This window comes from Lontra canadensis, unplaced genomic scaffold, assembly GCF_010015895.1.
Source record: "Lontra canadensis isolate GAN:19392208 unplaced genomic scaffold, GSC_riverotter_1.0 scaffold35, whole genome shotgun sequence".
NCBI lineage: Eukaryota > Metazoa > Chordata > Mammalia > Carnivora > Mustelidae > Lontra > Lontra canadensis.
The window spans coordinates 10,703,559-10,724,532 of record NW_022631029.1 but is presented as its reverse complement, the minus strand read 5'-3'; the positions used below and the strand labels follow the sequence as shown (position 1 = coordinate 10,724,532).

At 39.2% G+C, this 20,974-nt stretch overlaps 1 protein-coding gene across 3 annotated transcripts in view; it reads left to right on the top strand.

The window, feature by feature from the left end:
• Positions 1-20,974, top strand: part of NEK4 (NIMA related kinase 4) — a 34,951-nt gene that overhangs the window by 12,250 nt on the left and 1,727 nt on the right. For 2 of the 3 annotated variants that reach the window (XM_032868282.1, XM_032868284.1), the window contains exons 8-14: positions 2,218-2,388; positions 2,885-3,031; positions 3,704-3,770; positions 4,547-4,656; positions 5,757-5,845; positions 7,450-7,655; positions 8,103-8,236. In XM_032868282.1, coding sequence (XP_032724173.1) covers positions 2,218-2,388; positions 2,885-3,031; positions 3,704-3,770; positions 4,547-4,656; positions 5,757-5,845; positions 7,450-7,655; positions 8,103-8,236 — 924 coding nt within the window. The remainder of the gene's footprint in view (positions 1-2,217; positions 2,389-2,884; positions 3,032-3,703; positions 3,771-4,546; positions 4,657-5,756; positions 5,846-7,449; positions 7,656-8,102; positions 8,237-20,974) is intronic. The other variant, XM_032868283.1, reaches the window with a different exon arrangement.

Here is a 20,974-nt window from a genome sequence, read left to right as displayed (position 1 = left end):
AAATGTGACACTGAGACGTAAAGTCAGCAGATGCTGTTGGAAAAATGGCACTGATAGACTTGCTCGTTGCAGGGTTGCCACAAACTTTTCCATTTGTAAAAAACAAACAAACAAACAAACAAACACACAATTGTCTGTGAAGCATAATAAAGTGGAGCACAGTAAAATGAGGTATGCCTGTGAAGAGAATCATGAAATTTGTGGCCTTTTGTGGCAGCTTCTTTTACTTAGCATGATGTTTTCAGGGTTTACTCATGTTGTAGCATCTACCAGTATTGCATTCCTTTTACATTTTTTTTTACTTTTTTTAAGGAATTTTTTTTTTTTTTTGAAGATTTTATTTATTAGAGAGCAAGAGAGAACATGAACGGAGGGAGGGGTAGAGGGCAAAGCAGACTTTCCGCTGAATAGGGAGCCTGATGCAGGACTCGATCCCAGGACCCTGGGATCCTGACTTGAGCTGAAGGCAGACGCTAAACTGTCTGAGCTCCCCAGGCACCCCTGCATTCCTTCTTAAATTGCCAAATAAATTCACTGTATGTGTACACCATATTTTATTTACCCATTCTTCAGTTAGTGAACATTTGGGTTGTTTTCACTTTTTAGTCACTATGGATAATGCTGTTACGAACATTCTTTTTGTTGTTGTTGTTCCTGTTATGAACATTCTTATACTAGCTTGTGTGTGGACATGTTTTCAGTTCTCTTGGATATATACTCTATGATTGGAATTGCTGGGTCATATGGTAACTCTATGTTTAACTTTTTGAGGAACTCTAGGACTGTTTTCCAAAGCAACTACATCATTTTACTTCCCAACGATATGTGAGAGTTGCAATTTCTCCACATCCTCACCAGTACTTCCTATTTTCTGGTTTTTTGATTCTAGCTATCCTAATGAGTGTGAAATGTATCTTACTTTGGTTTGGATTTGCGTTCCCTGATGACTAATGATGTTGAGCACCTTTTCATGTGCTTATTGGCCATTTGTATACCTGCTTTGAAGAAATATCTATTCAGATCCTTTTTCCCCCCTAAGATTTTATGTATGTATTTATTTGAAAGGGAGAGTGTGTAGGCTGGGGGAGGAGCAGAAGGAGAGAGAGAGAGAATCTCAAGCTGACTCCATGTGGAGCATGGGACTCCATCTCATGACCCTGCGATCATGACCTGAGCCAAAATCAAGAGTTGGCTGCCTAATCGACTGAGCTACCCAGGTACCCCAGAAAATAAGTTTTTTTTTTTTTTAAATGTAAATCGATGGGGTGTCTCAGTGGCTCAGTGGATTAAGCCTCTGCCTTCAGCTCAGGTCATGATCTCAGGGTCCTGGGATCGAGCCCCACATCAGGCTCTCTGCTGAGCAGGGAGCCTGCTTCCCCTCTTTCTCTGTCAGCCTCTCTGCCTACTTGTGATCTCTCTCTGTGTCAAATAAATAAATAAAATCTTTTAAAAAAATGTAAATAAAAAAAGTAAAAAATATCAGTAGTCTCAGGTTAATAACAATCTGAGTAATTTAATTAAACTAATTATTTAGTTGGGGGGGGCGCCTGGGTGGCTCAGATGGTTAGGTGTCTGCCTTTGGTTTGGGTCATGATCTCCAGGTCCTGGGGTTGGGCTCCTGGCTCAGTAGGGGTCTGCTTCTCCCTCTCCCTTTGCCTCTCCCTCTGTTCATGCTGTCTTTGTCTGTATCTCTTTGTCTCAAATGAATAAAGGTCTTTATTTAATCTTCATTAAATATCTTTTTAAAATCTTTGAAAATATATGTAATTATTTATTTGGAGTCACCTGTGTGGTGCAGTTTGTTAAGTGTCCAGCTCTTGGTTTTGGCTCAGGTTGAGATGTCAGTTGTAAGTTGGAGCCCTGCCTCAGGCTCTACACTGAGCCTGGAGCCTGCTTGGGATTCTCTGCCCCTCCTGTTCATTCCCCACACCCCCCATTCTGTCTGTCTCTCTAAAATAAATTTAAAAATCTTTTTAAAAAAGTAAGTACTTATTTTTATTTGGGAGAAGAGAAAAAAAGCCAGAATATGTGGGTAACTGACGTCAGCACTTTGTTTTTGCCCGTCAGCCCTGCAAATGAGCACGCATTTTGAGAAAGACATTCCTCCTTCTCATTTCCAGTTATAATTTTATAATAGTTTGGCCATTTGGAAGTTCAAAAGACTATTTCATTATTCTGGGTTTTTTTGTTTGTTTGTTTCATTTTATTATTTTTAAGGATCAAGTTCCTGATGAATGTGTTACAGAAAAACCAGACAGAACCCAACCGGGTTTAAAGCCACAGAGCTCCGGCTCTGAGCCTTCCCTTTCTCGACAGCGACGACAGAAGAAAAGAGAACAGCCTGAGCACAGTGGGGAAGAGAGACAGGCCAGCAGAGAGCTCTGTGGAGTAAGTCATTGTTCTGCGGCTTGGGAAATAGACTTCATTTAGAAGGAAAGAAATGCAGGGAGCATGTGGAGGGGGTGGCAATGGGGAGATGCAAACTATTAGTTTTCAAATCTCAGTGAGTTAGAAACAGAGTAAAGATTTTATCTTCCCCAGCAAAAATGGACAGGTCCTCTTGAGGGTTAAGGGAACAAGCTAACAAGAGTAGATCTCTGATCCCTCCTGTGTTACACCGATGAAAAGTTTCTCCCTCTACATAAAATCCTGTCGACACCTCCTTTTTTGAAGTGACTTTCACGAGCACCCTCTCTGAAAGCTTCTTAGATGGTCATTCACTTTTGGCAGAGTTTCTTTTCAATAAACCTCAATGTTTTGAAGTTTTTGAGAACAAACCATTAACAAATACAGAGGAGGCTTAATGGTGGGGGAACTTTGGAGGTGGCTGTATAGGAAATTGATAATTTCCCACTTCCTCCTTTTTTAATTATTTAAATTCCAGGAGTCTGCTCCTCAACTTTTGCCTTCTCTTCCCATTGTTGGAAAAATGGATGTCACATTAACACAAAAAGATGCTGAAAACCAAAGAGGAGTGGCCATTGGGTCTGCTGCAAGCTGTTTGAGGAGCAGGGAGGTGTCTTCATCAAAGGTTTGCGGGAGTGTATATTGGATTTTTTCCCAACCTTATAAAACTTTTTGGTTGTAAAAATCCTGCATATGTTGTGAAGTTTTATATTAAAACATCTTAGCCGGGGCACCTGGGTGGCTCAGTCGGTTGGGTATCTGCCTTCAGGTCAGGTTGTGTTCCCAGGGTCCTGGGATTGAGCCCTGAGTTGGGCTTCCTGCTCAGTGGGGAGCCTGCTTCTTTTCTCCCTCTGCGTGCTGCTCCCCCTGCTTATGCGAACTCTCTCTCTGTCAAATAAATAAAATCCTCAAAACAAAACAAAACACCTTAACCCCACTTTTTGCCCAACAGCTTAGAGGACAAATTTGTGATTCTCAGCAGAAGCTTTTATTGAAATGGATGGAATCTATAGTTCCAGGGATGGTCACTTCCACTTAATTAAGGAAACTAAGTACATTCTGAATGTGAGAAATGCAAAATTTTCCATTTGCCCTTCCGAAAATGAGTACTTCCCAGAAATGGGGCTTGTGATCATTCCTAGCTAGTAGTTGTGACCGTGATATGAATTGGTTTCAAGCAGATACTCCTTTAAAGACCTGTGCAGGGCCTGTCCTGTAGTGCTAGATGAGACATCAGACATTGCAGCTGTTATAAAAATAGTGAGTAGGAGTGAAAGTAACTTACTCTCTTTAAAAGGATCGACCATTATCAGCAAGAGAGAGGAGACGACTAAAGCAGTCACAGGAAGGGGTGTTTCCCTCAGGTAAAGCTTTCTCTTTCCTTCATCTATCGGAGGTTGTTGGTTTGGCTTATGGATATAACATTGGTTTTGACTGTGAGGTGTGAGGAATTTTTAGCATCAGTGATCCATGGGGGAAATTTTTGAAGATTTTTTGGAAAATCTTGGAAGATTTTTTGGAAGAATTTTTGAAATTTCTTGGGCCTTTGAAAAGAATCAGCATAGGTTGTTGGGTCTGGAACTTGTGTATCAGAGGAAGAGGATAGTAAAAAGAGATCAAGAGAGCTTTGAGTGGCATGAACTCCTGAGAGATTTCAGACAGGAAATGGAGTGAGTGTTTAATGTGTTTCTGTGTTCAGATTCTGCTGGTCAGGAAGCGCTGTCTTCTCAGGAACAGAGGAACAAAGCTGGGAGAATGGTGTTGCCCTGGGTCAAAGGCCGTGATCATTCTTACTACTATAAAGACAGTACTAGCAGACTCTATTTATTAAATGCTGACTCTGTCTCAAGCATTATGGGAAGCACTTTAAGAGCATTATCTCATTTCCTGTTTATGGTAACTCTCAAAGGTAGGCAGCATTGTCTGCATTTTGCAGCTGAGGAAGCTGAGGCTTGGAGAGGTTACATAACTTGACCAGGGTCACAGTGCTGGTGGACCTAGAACTATGGTTTAAATTGAGGTGTCAGACACTGGAGTAATGATGCATATGCTGAGTTACCTCTAGGCTGGCACTTGCTGTAAAGCCCTCTTCTGAGGCCAGCCCACCACAAACAACTGCTGGGGGTGCCCGCTTTTTCAGGCCCTTCAGTGAAGAGAGCTTCTCTGAGTGCATCAGGGCCAGGGAAACCACAAGAAGAAGGCCAGCATGCCCCTGCCCGATGGTTGTCTCCTGACTGCACTGTGGCTCAGGTATGTTACACAGTCCCCTGGAAAAGGGGGAGGGGTCTGCATCTGGCAAGCCTAATACAGTAAACCTCATAAATGCCAGCTCCATTGATTTCTGGGACAGCACTGCCTGAAGTTACACTTTTTCACTCCTGATAAGGAAAAGAACTGGTGAATAATAACTAAAAAGGTTATTTTTGCTCCATTAAAGGAATGAGTTTTTAGGTGCTCTTATAAGCAGTTGGTAGCTTAGTTATTATCTTTTTTAGGCAGTCTTTACAGCAGGACTTCCCAAGGGTTCCACTAGGTAACATTTTGCTTATAATGCTGTGCAATGAATATACCCGCCTGCCTGGCCAAATTTAAGTCTCATTTGCTTATCTTTGCCCAGTTTCCTGTTTGTGTGAGTTCCTCGCCTAGGGAGGATGCAGGGGCAGCATCTAGTGGCTGAATGGGTAGTTGCAAGGTTTCCAACCCATGTTCATTTGCTGTCTAATGATACCCAGGGAATAACTATCCATTTTTCTGTATTGCAGTTTCTGACATTATTTCTAGGAACATATAATTATTTTAAAAAGATAGAAACTTCCTGCTCTTGCAAATAAGGAAGATTTGTTGCTTTAACAGTATTCTCTGAGTGAGTTGCTTCACTAATCAAGATACTCCTCTCTATTTTCCAGAGTTGTAAGGTTTGCATGTAATTAAATCAAGCAATCCTTTAAGGTATTTTAACAAAGAGTATCAGTTATAAGCAAACTGAGGCTGCTTTTATTGAGGTGGCATTTTATCTAGCCTAAAATTCCTTAGGTTACTAGCCCTCTGCCTAGGAGTGGAGTACCAGAACTCTTCATGTGCTGTCTTCTGGAAAGGACATTTTTTCATAGCTGAGACTTCCCAGAGCCTTGTAAAACTTTACCTTCATGTTCTTCAGGGTTCACTTGTGAACTTTATGGGTGAATTGGGACATTGTTTAGGTAAAGTAACTTCAACTTTTAGATCATTAGTTTCTTCGGTTAAATTGGACCCAGGTGCACATGGTATCTAGACATTGCATGTAAGAATGTTGTGTATATTATGTTCTGGTTGTGTTGTCATGTGGAATTCTGTTTTTCCAAACATTAAAGGAAAGGAAACTCATCCACTGTCTGTCTGAGGATGAATTAAGTTCTTCTACAAGTTCAACTGATAAGTCAGATGGGGATTCCAAGGAACGGTAAGGTTCTTATTTTCTATCTCTTTTCATAAACAATTTCTGCTTTGATTAGTCTTAAACGTGTATTCAGACCTGTAGTGCTCTCATTAATAACATTATAAATGGGTTTTGGTACATGTTAGAGCTAAAACTAATGAACACATCTCTTCTAATGAAAACATCTGATTTCATTCAGAATTCTTACGGAATATCTTCTTAGATCTATGGTTTATAGTTTCATCAGATTTGCAAAAATTTTCACTATTACTTTTTGGAATTTTTTTGGACTCCCTCTTGCCTTCTAGAGGATTTTAAGTACATATATATTAGATTGTTTAAAGTTGTCCTATAGCTCACTGATGGCGTTCATGTTTTTTAGACTTCTTTTCTGTTTCATTTTTCATAGATTCTACTGCCATTTCTTTGGGTTCACTAATATTTTCTTTTACAGCATCTAGTGTGCTTATCCTATCTCATGTATTCAACACAGTGTATTTTTTAATTTCCAGGAGTTCTATTTGGGCCTTTTTGTAACTTCCGTGCCTCTCCTTAATATGTTAATGCATTCTTCTACCTTGGAAATGTGGAATATATTTATAATAACCACTTTAATGCCCTTATCTACAAATTCTATCACTAGTATCACTCTTGGGTCTGTTTCTATTACCTGATTTTTTTTCCTCTTCATAAATGTGTTTTATTTTCCTGCTTCCTTTCATGTCTGATATTTTTGAATGGATGCCAGACATTGTCAATTTTATCTCATTGGGGGCTGAGATATTTTTTGTATTGCTTTAAATATTCTTTTTTTTTTTAAGATTTTATTTTTATTTATTTGACAGAGATCACAAGTAGGCAGAGAGGCAGGCAGAGAGAGAGGAGGAAGCAGGCTCCTCGCTGAGCAGAGAGCCCGATGTGGGGCTTAATCCCAGGACCCTGGGATCGTGACCTGAGCTGAAGGCAGAGGCTTTAACCCACTGAGCCACCCTGGCGCCCCATGCTTTAAATATTCTTAAACTTTGTACTTAAAAATAGTTGGGGGGGCACCTGGGTGGCTCAGTGGGTTAAAGCCTCTGCTTTCGGCTCAGGTCCTGGGATCGAGCCCCACATCAGGCTCTCTGCTCAGCAGGGAGCCTGCTTCCCTCTCTCTATGCCTGCCTCTCTGCCTGCTTGTGATCTCTGTCTGTCAAATAAATTTAAAAAAAAATAGTTGGCAGAATTTATACATAGAACCTGGGGCTACTTTCTGGTCTCTCTTTTCTAAGATTTCACTCTCACTTTCTAATGGCTATGGTTGTCTTGAACTCTGTCCTTCGGTTTTGCAGGCCAGAAAGATTGGGTTTTCTGTTATATTTTAGCGGCCTATGGCCTGCCCTTGGGCTCTAAGATGTTGATGCCCCTCCAGAACCTGCCTACAGGTTTTGTACATTCTCCATTGTCTTCACATCCTAGATTTTTGTATTTTGTTGAGTTTATACTTATTAATGGAAGTGTCTCTGTAATAGCTTACTTAGTTATTTAGAAGAAGAGCTTCCTAAATGTCTTTTATCTAATTTTTTAATGAAAAATTCTCATAAAGCCAATGAAATCACAGGGGAGTGGGGAATTATTATTTTTTCCCCCAGGAAAGGTCATACAAATGAAATGAGTGACTTGGTGCAGTTGATGACTCAAACCCTAAAATTGGAGTCTAAAGAGAGCTATGAAGATCTCCTGGTTCCAGAACCAGTGTCAGAATTTAAACTTCATCGGAAGTACCGGGATACGCTGATACTTCATGGGAAAGTTGCAGAAGAAGCTGAGGATCTTCATTTTAAAGAGCTACCTTCTGGTGATCAGTTTATTCTTTTACAACAAACTGGAGAGCATGCTTTTTGGAGAAATGTGTCACACCAAGAATATAATGCTCCCAAAATTTTTTTCTTTTTTATTATTTTATTGTTTGGATAGCTTGATAAAAGGCATATCTTGTTTTATGCAGCAAGTTGTGTTCCTGAAAAGCTGCATTCTTTAAATAAATATAAATGCATATTTGGATTTTTCATGTGGCTCTTCCTGAAATTAGATAATTGTGAATTTTAGATTTAGGAGGTGGTAATGAAGCATGAGGCATAAGTTCATATATACATTTGCCATCATTAAAAATACATGAAGTTATTAAATCCAACTCTTGTCAAAGTGAAAAGAATCTTAAAATGACAACATTTAAAAAAAAAAAACTTCATGCTGCAGTGGTGAAAGTATTTATTTTTTCCTGTTTTTGTTAATTGCTTTTTAGCTGTCATGCCAGGTTCTGAAAAAATCAGAAGAATAGTTGAAGTTTTGAGAGCTGATGTAATCCAGGGCCTGGGGATTCAGCTTTTAGAACAGGTGTATGATCTTTTGGAAGAAGAGGATGAATTGGAGAGAGAGGTGAGTGTCCCATTAGCTGTATCAGCTGCTTAAGCTATGGAATTCTTTTTTTTTTTTTTTAAAGATTTTTATTTATTTTTTTATTTGACAGAGATCATAAGTAGGCAGAGAGGCAGGCAGAGAGAGAGAGAAGCAGGCTCCCCACTGAGCAGAGAGCCTGATACAGGGCTCAATCCCAGGACCCTGAGATCATGACCTGAGCCAAAGGCAGAGGCTTAACCCACTGAGCCACCCAGGCACCCCACTATGGAATTCTTTTTAACAGACTTTTGAAATATAATTAACATACTGTACATTTCACCCATTTAAAGTATGTTGACAGAGTTGTACAGCCATTACCCCAACCAATGATAGAACATTTAATACTCCCAGAAGAGACTCTGTACTCATCGCTCTCCGTTGTCCACCAAGTCCTCTACCCTTAAGCAACCACGGATATTTTGATGTCTGTAGATCTGCCTGTTCTGGACATTTCATTTAAATGAACTCATACAAAACCTGTGGTCTTTTGTGATTGACTTCTTGCAGTTAGCATAATGTTTTCAAGATTCATCCGTGTTGTAGCATACATCACATTCTTCATTGTTTTATATGGTCAGATAATATTCCATCATATGGCCGTACCACATCTTGTTTATCTGTTCTCTTGATTGTACCTGTGCTTCTGAGACCACTGCTCTTCCTGTTCTCCCAGGGTTAGTTCCTAATTGGGTCATTTGCATTACATCGCACCTGCCTTATGGAAACTTTCAGAGTAGTGCCTGAACAAACATTTTTTGACTAGGGTTATACTTCAGAAATATTTTATTTCTAGTTTTTTGGTGATAATAATAGCAACAACAGTAAAGCCTTAAATTCCTGGAAATACAGTTGGTTCTCCACCAGTTTGTTTTTTTTTTTTTAAGAAGATTTTATTTACTTGACAGAGATACAGAGGGAACACAAGCAGGGGGAGTGGGAGAGGGAGAAGCAGGCTTTCTGCTGGGCAGGGAGCCCAGTGCAGGGCTCGATCCCAGAACCCTGGGATCATGACCTGAGCAGAAGGTAGATGCTTAATGACTGAGCCACTCAGGTGCCCTATTTTTATTGTTTTTGTTACGTTGTCTTATTTTATTCAGATACCAGTCTAAAAACACATGGTCCAAGAACGCTCAAACCAAGTATAGATAGATGTTAAAGACTGGTCTTTAAACATCATAGCCAGTGATGTCACACTTGCCTATGATCTCACCAACATAAAACTACATCCACACCTCAGTGGCCTCCAAACCATTCAGCGGATCTTCCTTAACTGTGAGTTGTTGGAAGCTAATAGTTTGAACACTCTTGGTTATTTTTTTCCAGCTCTGAATAGCTGTAAGACTCTCAGCAGTGATTGGTTGAAAGAACCAGCTCACCCTTGGCATACTGCCAAAATGTGGCCAAAGCTTTGAGTAAGTTGCTGTGGTGCTGGGGCCTTCCTGCAAGGTTATGGACAAACTGAGCCATGTTCCAGGTTGGAAAGTCTGTTATCCTGGATGGCTGCTGAATATCACTTCTCTAGCGTTTTAATAATAAATGGTATCTAAGTGTTGTTTTAATTTTTTATTTTAAAATGATTTTAGGGGCGCCTGGGTGGCTCGGTGGGTTAAGCCTCTGCCTTCGGTTCAGATCATGGTCTTAGGGTCCTGGGATCGAGACCTGCATTGGGCTCTCTGCTCAGCGGGGAGCCTGCTTCCCTCTCTCTCTCTGCCTACTTGTGATCTCTCTCTCTCTGTCAAATAAATAAAATCTTTTAAAATAAAATAAAATAATTTTAGACTAATACAAAGCTGCAGAAAGAGTATAAAGAAGTCCTCAATGTTCCTCATCTGTATTTCCTGATATTACTATTCTGCCACTTTTGCTTCATTATTCTCTTCTCCATATGTATAATTATTTTTCTATCCATTTGTGAGAATGTCCACCCCCAGAATTCTTCAGTGTATTTCCTAAAAACAAGAATATATCCTTATGTGGGTGCCTGGGTGGCTCCGTTGGCTGGGTGTCTTGATTTTGGCTCAGGTCATGATCTCAGGGTTTTGGGATCAAGCCCTGCATCGGGCTCTACACTGAGTGCAGAGTCTGCTTGGGATTCTCTCTCGAAAATAAGTAAGTAAGTAAGTAAGTAAATAAATAAATAAATAGAGTGTGTCCTTATATAACTACAGCTCAGTGATCAAATTCAGAAAATTAACATAAACACAATACCATTATCAGGGTGCCTGGGTGGCTCAGTCAGTTAAGCATCTGCCTTTGGCTCAAGTCGTGATCCCGGGGTCCTGGGATTGAGCCCCACTTCAGGCTTTCTGCTCAGCTGGGAGTCTGCTCCTCTCTCTGTCCCTATCCTCCACTTGTGCTTTCTTTCTGTCTAAAATAAATATATAAAATCTAAAAAAAATTTTTTTAAAGTATTATACCATTATCTAATTTACAGACCTTACTTAAATTTCACTAATTGTCATGCTGATATCCTTTATAGCAAAAGAAAAAAATCTTTCTGTTCTAGGATTCAGTAGATTCAATTCAATCAGGTTGAATGAAATAAGGATTACTGTTTTTAATAGGTTTATTAAGATATTCATATACCATGCAATTCACCCATTTTAAGTGTACAGTTCAGTGGTTTTTTAATATATTCACGAATATATATTTGCTATCACCACAGTCAGTATTAAATATGTTCGTCTCCTTAAAAAGAAACCTTGTACTTCTAGCTATTGGCCCTCTATCTTCTCCTTTCAGTTCTAAAGAACCAGTAATCTGCCTTTTCTATATAAATTTACCTATTCTGGACCTTTCATTTAATAGAATGGTATAAAATATGTAGTCTTTTGTGACTAGCTTCTTTCACTTAGCATAATGTCTTCAAGGTTCATCTGTATGGGAGCGTGTATCAGTATTTCATTCCTTTTTATGGGTGAACAGTATTCTGTTGTGTGGCTATGCCACACACTATGTTGTTCAATCTCTTCGTCCGTTGATGGACATTTGGGTTGTTTCCACCTTTTGCCTGTTGTGACTAAGTTTGGTATAAACATTGGTATACAAGCTCCTGTGTGGATTCAGTTCCCTTGGGTGTATAAGAGTGGAATTGTTGGGTCGTATGGTAATTCTACATTTAAATGTTGGAGGAACTCCCAGATGGCTCTCCAAAGCAGCTGCACCATTTTACATTTCTACCAGCAGCGTAAGAGGGTTCCGATTTCTCCACATCCTAGTCAACAATTACTATTATCTTTTTGTTTATAGCCATCCTACCAGGTATGAAGTATTCATTGTGATTTTGATTTGCATTTCGCAGATGACTAATGATGTTGAGTATCTTTTCATGTACTACTTTCCATTTGTATATTTTCTTGGGAGATATGTCTACTCAAGATTTTTGCCGATTTTTAAATCGAGTTATTTATATTTTAATGAGTTATGGAATTCTCTGTATATTCTAGATAGAAGTCTTATTAGCAAATATATGATTTGTAAATATTTTTCCCATTCTGTGGGAGTGGTAGAATGTCTTTTTACCCCCCCGCCCCACCAACCTTTTTTTTAAAAGGCCTGAAATCCTCACCTTTATTTCTTGGCTGGCCTCAATGGGAGTGGGTGGTTGGGGTGAATCCTGTTGGTCTGCGAGCAGGTCCAGGTTCTCCCTGTGGGTGCTGGGGTGCTTGGGGCCAGCTTCTCCTTTGTAGGCCCCCACCTTTGGGATGCAATGGGTTTAGGCAGGGCCTTGCCCCCTGAATTTCTCCAGCTCTACCTTCAGCAGTTCGTTCACCTCAGGTGGAAAGTGCAGCCACTGTTCCACTTCCTCTTCTTTTTACTTCCTTGATAGTGTTCTTTGAAGCATAAAAATTTTCAGTTTTGATGAACTCCAGTTTATTTTTCTTTTGCTACTTGTGTTTTTGGTGTCATCGAAGAATCCCTTGCTGAATCCAAGATCATTTAGGTATACCTGTAGATTTTTCTCTATAAAACTATAAAAGTTTATAGCTTTAGTCTGTACATTTAGGTCTTTGATGTATTTGAGTTAATTTTTGTATATGGTTTAGAGTAAAGGTCCACCTTCATTCTTACGTATGTGGCTATCCCGTTGTCTGACTCATTTGTTGGAAAGACTATTCTGTCACTTTGTAAAAAAAAAAAAAGTTGACCATATACACATCTGTTAATTTTTAGACTCTCAGTACTGTTTCTTTAATCCGTGTTTGTCCTTATGCTAGTCCTATACTGTTTTGTTAACTGTTGCTTTGTAGTAAGTTTTGAAATCAAGGTAGATGAGTCCTCCAACATGGTTATTTTTCAGAATTGTTTGGCTATTCTGGGTCCCTTACAGTTCTCTGAATTTTAGATTTGCTTGTCAATTTCTTCAAAGAAGCCAGCTGGGCTTCTTATAGAGATTGCATGGAATCTGCTGATTAATTTGTGTATTACCTTCTTAATAAAATTAAGTCTTTTGATTCATGAACGTGAGGCAATTTTCCATTTATTTAGATCTTAAGTTTCTTTAAACAATGTTTTGCAGTTTTCAGAGTCTAAGTTTCGTACCCCTCTTATCAAATTTATTCCTGAGTATTTTATTCTTTTTGATGCTATTGGAATTTTTTTTTGATTCTGTTGGAATTTTATATATTCATTTGGGATTGTTTCCTGAAAATGCATAGAAATAAATTTGATTTTGAAAATCTTGACCTTGTGTCCTGCAACCTTGCTAAGCTTATTTACTGGGTTTAATATCCTTTTTTTTTTTTTTTGGTGGTGATGGACTCCTTGGAATTTTCTCTGTATAATATCAAGTCATCTATGAAGAGAGTTAGTTTTACTTTCTAGTCTGGATACCTTTTACTTCTTTTCTTGCGTATTGCCCTGGCTAGAAGCTCCAGTACAGTGTTGAGTGGACTGGTGCAAGTGGACATCCTTGACTTGTTTCTGATCTAAGAGGGAAAGCATCCAGTCTTTCACTATTAGTTGACTGTGGGTTTTTATAGACACCCTTTATCAGCTTGAAGAAGTTTCCTTCTTTTTCTGGTTTGTTGAGTGTTTTTTTAAATCACAGAAAGCTGTTGGGTTTGTCAGATGCTTTCTATTTTGATGATTATATGGCTTTTGTATTTAATTCTGTTGACAGGGTGTGTTACCTTAATTGATTTTGGGATGTTAAACCATCCTTGCATTCCTGTAATAAACCTCCCTTGGTTATGTTGTATACTACTACTTGTATGACTTTGGAGTCATGTTTCTTATATTTTGTTGTAGATTCTTTTGTCCATATTCTTACAAGATAATCTAGTTTTCTGTGATGTCTTTGGTTGTGTTATTGGGGTATAATGGGTTCATAGAATGAGTTGGGGAGTGTTCCCTAATCTTCTATTTTTTTGGACGAGTTAGTGAATAATTGGTATTAAGTCTTTAAATGTTTGATATAATTCACCAATGAAGGTATCTGGGCCTGGGCTTCTCTTTGTGGATAGTTTCTTGATTATGAATTTAGTGTCTTGTTATACTCAGATTGTCTAATCTTCTGTTTCTAATTTTGTGTCTTACTAAGAATTTGTCCGTTTCTTAGCGTGTAATTATAATAGCAATCCCTTTAAATCTTTTTTATTTCTGTTAAGGTTGGTTATTTAGGAGTGTGCTGTTTAACTTCCACATATTTTTGTTTCCCCAATTTCATTCTGTTATTTATTTCTAATGCATTTTATTGTGGTTGGAGAACATACTAATTATTTTTATCCTTTTAAATTTAAGGAGCTTTGTTTTATGGTCTAGCATATGGTCTAACCTGGAAAATTTCCATATGTGCTTGAGAAGAATATTTATATTCAACTCTTGTTGTGGGGAGTATATTTTAGATGTCTGTTAGTTCTTGTTTGTTTATAGTATTGACCAAATGGCTTATTTCCTTGTTGATGTTCTGCCTGGTTGTTTTTCCCATTACTGACAGTGGAGTCCTTTGTCTCCATCGATGTCATTGATGTCTCCAACTACTGTTGAATTTCCTCCTCCATTTCTATCAATTTTTGCTTTCGTATTTTGGTGCTTTGATTAGGTATATATATGTATTTTTTGATTAGGTATTATATATTTATACTTGTTATATCTTTCTGATGAATTGACTTTTATCATAAGATTTTCCTCTTTATCTCTAGTAACATGTTTTTGTTTGAAAGTCTGTTTTAGCTGATATTAGTATAGCCACTTAAGCTTTCTTTTTTTTTTCTACTTAAGCTTTCTTATGGTTGCTGATTGCATGGTATATCTTTTTCTGTCCTTTTACTTTCAGTCTGTTTGTACCTTTGATCTATTATGTGTTTCATGTAAATACTATATATGGTTGGATCTTGTTTTCTTATACACCCTAACATTCTGTCTTTTGATTAGATTGTTTAATTCATTCACATTTAATGTTAGTACTGATACAGTTGGATTTATGTCTGCATTTTACTTTTTGTTTTGTATATGTCTCATTTTTTTTTGTTCCTGTATTTCTACTTTACTGCTTTCTTTTGCATTAAGTGAAAATTTTCTAATATAGCATTTTAACTTCCTAAATAATTTTTTTCCTGTATATTTTCCTTTCCTTTCCTTTTTTTAGTGGTTGCTCTAAGGCTTATCATATACATCTTAAATTATCAGAATCAACTTCAGCTTTATACTCACTTAATTCCAGTAAGACATAGAAGTGTTATTTCTATTCCCTTTTTCCCTTTATTCTGACATCATTTTATATATCATACATGCCATATTAATGTTACAAAACCAACACTATCTTTCTATAATTATTTCTTTATATGATTTTATGTCTCTTGAAGTTGAAAGAGAGGAGAGGAAAGTATATGTTTGTAATTTTTTCTATAGTAACCTTGTTATTTATTAATTTTTGTGTCTCTTCATTTATTCCTGTGGATTCAAGTTACCATCTGGAGTCATTTCCTTAGCCTAATACAGCTTTGCTGCAACTCACCTCTTTTGTGGTGTTATTGGCAAATAGATTACATTTCTATATGTTAAAGGCTCAACAATAAATGATACACTCTTTTTAAAAATTGTTTTAAAAAATTAATCATTTTAAAACGTTAAGTTGTTTAATTTGTGTTATAAACTTGTTGCTTATTTAATTGTAGTAAAATGCACATACTTTCAGATTTACCGCTTTAACCATTTTTAAGTGGTTCAATGGCATTAAGTATTTACCATTGTAACAACATCACTATCTCTAATCTGAATTTATACCAGTTTATGTTCAGTTATGTTCAATAAGATAAAAAACTCTGCTGCTTTAAAGCTCTGTATCCAGCCTTTTCGGTTACTGATGTTACAAAATTACATCTTTATATATTGTGTGAATCCAAAAACATAAACTAGGGGTGCCTGGGTGGGTCAGTTGTTAAGCGTCTGCCTTTGGCTCAGATCATGATCCCAGCGTCCTGGGATCAAGGCCCATATCAGGCTCCCTGCTCAGCGGGGAGCCTACTTCTCCCTCTCCAGCTCCCCCATACTTGTGTTCCCTCTCTTGCTTTGTCATAAATAAAATCTTAAAAAACAAAAACAACATAAACTAGTAATTGGCCTTTTTAGTGCATTGGTCTCTTTAATTTTGTAGGAAACAAAGTTACAATAGTGCTAACTTTGAGACATAATTTTTTGAATGTATCTCTCAATACATGTAGAAAACAAAAGTGGAATTACACACTGCTGCTACATAATACTAGCTTTGATAACTGCTCACATATCACCTTTACTGAGATCCTCATTTCTTCATACAGCTTTGTGGTACTGTCTGGTATCCTTTCATTTCAACTTAACAGGACTCCCTGTAGTAGTTTTGTAGACTGGGTCTGGTGGTAACATTCTTCATCTTTTATTTATCTAGTAATATCTCAAGTTTTCGCTCACCTTTTCCCCTCGGTTTTATTGAGATATAACTGATATATAACATTGTTTAAGGTGTACAACCTAATGATTTTTGTGTTTATTGTGAAATGGTTACCACAGTAAGTTTGGTTAACATCCATCACCTCTCATAGTTATAACATTTTTTTCCTTGTAATGAGAACTTTTAAGATCTACTCTTAGCAACTTTCAAATGTATCATGAGGTATTGTTAACTGTAGTCAGCATGCTATACAGTTAGTTACATTCCCCAGAATTTATTTACCTCATAACTAAAGTCTGTACCTTTTGACACCTTTACCCATTTCCCTCACCACCCCCACCCCACCTCTGGCAGCCACCAGTCTGTTCTCTGTTCAGTCTTTTCAGATTCTGCATAAGTGAGACCATGCAGTACTTGTCTTTCTCTGTTTGACTTATTTCACTTAGAATAATGCCTTCAAGATCCATCTGTTTTTGGAAATGCCAGTATTTCTTTTTCTTGCTCACTTTTGAAGGACATTTTTGCCAGATAAAGGATTCTTGGTTGACATTTTTTCTTTCTTCCTGCCTTCCTTCTTTTCCTTCTTTCACTTTGAAAATACTACCCAGTCGCCTTCTGGCCTCCAAAATTTCTGAGAGAAATCTGCTGATAATCATATTGGAGATCCCTTATAGGTGAGGAGTTACCTCTTTCTTGCTGCTTTCAAGATTTTCCCTTTCTCTTCAGCTTTCAACAGCTTGATTATAATGTGTCTGGGTAGGAACTGTTAGTTTCAGCCTACTTAAGAATTCATTGAGCTTCTTGGATGTTTATATTCATGTCTTTCTTCAAACTTGGTGCATTTTGCCTATTTCCTCAAATCTCTCTTTCTCTTTCTTCCCCTTTGGGACTCCCACTGGGCATATATAGTGGTCTCTTTAAATCCCCCGTTAACTTGCTGAAGGGGGAGGGGTTTGTAACTGTGTCAGTGAGGACTGCAACAATGGTTGGTGGCTTCTGTGTGTACGCCTCTCTGATCAGAAGCAGCAGTCATCTGTCAGTACACAGAGCCCCAGTATTTGGAGGCAAGGTTCTCATTGCCTTCTCTGGCCCCACAAGCTGTGTGCTGCCTGCTCCAGGAACATCTGCACAGCTGCCTGCCCCCCGGGCTCCCCCACCCTCAGGACCTGAAATTAACCACAGTTTAACCTCCAAGCCTTCCCCCAGAAACTGCAAGCCTTGAGTAGACTGCAGAGTTCCAAAATAGTTACATTAGGCATTCTGCAGCACAGTTTTTGTCCATGTGAGATGTAGTCCTGGTCCTCCTCTGTCATCTTTCATATATATTGTCTTATATATTTACTTTTAAAATCAGTTCAGAGAAGGGGCACCTGGCTGGTTCATCAGAAGAGTATGTGACTCTTGATCTCAGGGTCGTGAGTTCAAGCCCCACATTGGGTATAGAGATTACTTAAGTATTTTTTAAAAAATAATTTCAGTGAATGGGGCGCCTGGGTGGCTCAATGGGTTAAAGCCTCTGCCTTCGGCTCAGGTCATGATCCCAGGGTTCTGGGATCAAGCCCCACAGCGGGCTCTCTGCTCAGCAGGGAGCCTGCTTCCCTCTCTCTCTCTCTCTCTGCCTGCCTCTCTGCCTACTTGTGATTTCTGTCAAATAAATAAATAAAATCTTTAAAAAAAATCATTTCAGTGAAGAAAGGAGAAACAATATGCATTTATATTGGGTTTTATTTGTATTTATTATCAGACTTCCCACTGAGCATAATTACTCTCAGGTATAATCTGAAACTGGCCCCTGAAGGAGGAGGGCAGGGAGAGAGGGAAGGAAGAGGCAAACACTCCAGATTGGTAGGTGGTAGTTCTAATAAGCAAGGGAACTCACATATGAGGATTGGTGTAGGCAGCCACAAGATGAGTAGATCTCCACACCCACCTGCCAAATCTCAAAAGTTCCTATATTATATATGTAGTATATATACATATGTTATATTAACTGGGTTCAATCACATATGCTGTCCAGATGGTCTCAACACCACATCATAATCTGAAGGCTTTGTCCTTGGAGCATCCTTTGGGAGTGGGGAAGGCAAATGGAATGCCAAGGACAGGAGGGGACAGGGAACCTCCAGCTGCCAGAGTCAGGCTCACAGGTGAACCAGAGGTAACATCCTCTTCATAACCTCCTCCGAAAGCAGTGCTTTTTGTGTTTCCAAGTAAATTGAAATTGTTGCCTGGGGTCTCTTACTTTCAGCTTGCTGAACTTCCTTTAGTAGTTTTATAAAGTTGTCTGCTAGCCACAAATTATGTTTTTGTTTGTCTGGGAATGTCTTTACTTCACCTTTATTTTTGAAAGGTAGTTTTACTTACAATGGGATTCTTGTTTGACAGTTTTTTTCCTCCAGTACTTTGAATATATTATTCCACTGCCCCTTACTCTCTGTTTATGTTAGCTGTTAATGTTATTACTTATCCCATATAAGTGGTGTCATTTTTCTCTTGCTTTCATGATTGTCTCTTTGTCTTTTGACACTTTCTTTTTTTTTTTTTTTTTTTGAGCTATTATTTATTTATTTGACAGACAGAGGTCACACGTAGGCAGAGTGGCAGGCAGAGAGAGGAGGAAGCAGGCTCCCCGGCTGAGCAGAGAGCCTGATGCGGGGCAGGACCCTGGGATCTCAACCTGAGCTGAAGGCAGAGGCTTTAACCCCCTGAGCCACCCAGGCGCCCCTTGACACTTACTTTCACGTGTCTGTGTGTGGATCTCTTGTGTAGATTAATGTTTTTCAGCACATTCGGAAGTTGTCAGCTATTATTTCTCTAAATGATTTTTCTGCTCTTTTCTCTCTCATCCTTCTAATGGTCCCTTTACATTTGTAGTTGGTGTGTTTAATGATGTCCCACATTTTTTTTTAAACATTTATTTTAGAGAGAGAGCGTGAGCTGGGGTAGGAGCAGAGGGAGAGGGAGAGAGAGAGAGAAGCAGACTTCCCACTGAGCATGGAGCCCAACATGGGCCTTGATCTCACAATCCAGAGATCATGACTTGAGCCGAAATCAAGAGTCCAACGCTTAACCTACTGAGCCAGCCGGGTGCCCCAATGATGTTCCACATTTCTAAGACAATGTTCACTTTTCTTCATTTTCTTTTCTCTCTGTTCCTTGGCTTACATAATCTTTATTGATCTATCCCCAGCCCACTTACTTTTCTTTCTGCCAGATTAAATATACTGCTGAGCCCCTCGGGTGAATTTTTCATTTGTTGTTGTGCTTTTCCTCTCCAGAATTTCCATTTAGTCTTCTTATAATTTCTCTATATCACTATTCTCAGTTTGATGTGACATTCCCCTCATACCTTCCTTTATTTCTTTAATTATGGTTTTCTTTAGTTCTCTGAATGGGTTTATAATGATGTCTTTGCCTATTAACTCCAGCATCTTGTTACTCTGACAGGTAGTGCCTCTCTTGCCTGCCTTCTTTCCCAGTGTATGTGTCAGACTCCTGAAAACTGGACATTTCAGAAAATATATTGTTACAAGTCTCGCTACTGGCCTCCCCAGGGAGGGGGGTTGCTATTATTATTTGCTTCTTTAATGATTGGCTGGATTTTTTAGTGATGTCTATTTTATCCCTTCTTCCTGTCCCCACAGTGTAAGTCTGATGTTGCTCCTTAGTTGGCGAGGCCTTGGTTGTGTCCATAGCCACCTTAGAATGACAGTGGGTTTGGCAGAGCTCTTTCGCCTCTCCTTTGCCCTTACTTCACTCAGCTGTTAAGGTTTCTTAGTTGCCAGTTGATGGCTCTCGTTTCCAACAGGGCCTTGGGTCATATATTGCTCCATAGACTGATCCAGCAAAATCTGGGCTCCTTTGAAGGGATGGTTCCCAGGGTCAGTGTTTGAAATATGTTTTGACTCCAGGGGGCTTCTCCCAGCTTCCTAGTTGTCTCCATCAAAGTAGGTGGCCCACAGTTTAGCCTATGTAGCCGTGAATCTGTCAGTCTCTTCCTAGTTGCCATTCACCACTACTTCCCGTTTTTGGGAGCACTTGTAGGCTTGAATTTCTCCACTCTGTTCTAAATGAGGTCAGTTCATTAAGGAAACGATTCGGTGCTGTTTTAGGTCTTCTCACCCCAGGCAAGATCCTGAGCATAGCTGGGAGTAAATACAGTAGCATCCTTGTATCTGAGTGATACCCCTCCTTTAGAAGCTCAGTGCGGGTGAGGGCCCTCTCATCTTCTTGGCATGCTTCACCCAGCATGGAGTCTTCACATTATGGTCTGGGGCAAAGGTGACTGGGGCCCCAGTATTTTTATCGGCCCTGCTCTCAAGGTACAGCCTCCATCTTTTAAGTCCAACCTGGTATACAAATTTCTACCTCTTGGCTGCACTTTATCAAAACTTATCCTTAACAACAGATACTGGGGGCAGGATAAGATATGCTGCTGTTCTGCCCCTCCCAGGAAGATTGCCTTTGGACTAGGAGCTGCTGGAAAGGGAGCCCTGTGTTGTTGGCTTCGGCCTGGTGTGGAGTTTAAGTCTCACTGAGCTGGGACCGGGGAGGGAGGCAGTTGGTCTTAGTTCAGATACCACCCACTCTCACTGCTCTTAGTAGCTTTTAGTAGATCTTTTTTGGGGGGGAAAGTGTCTTTATTTGGTATGTACGCTATCAGGACGACTTCAAGAGACTTTAAATGGTAAGTTTTAAAAATGATTTTCACCTGGGGCACCTGACTCTTGGTTTTGGCTCAGGTCATGATCTCAGGGTTGTGAGATTGAGCCCTGTTGTCAAACTCGGCACACAGAGGGGAGTCTGCTTGAGATTCTCTCTCTCCCTCTCCCACATGCTATCTCTCT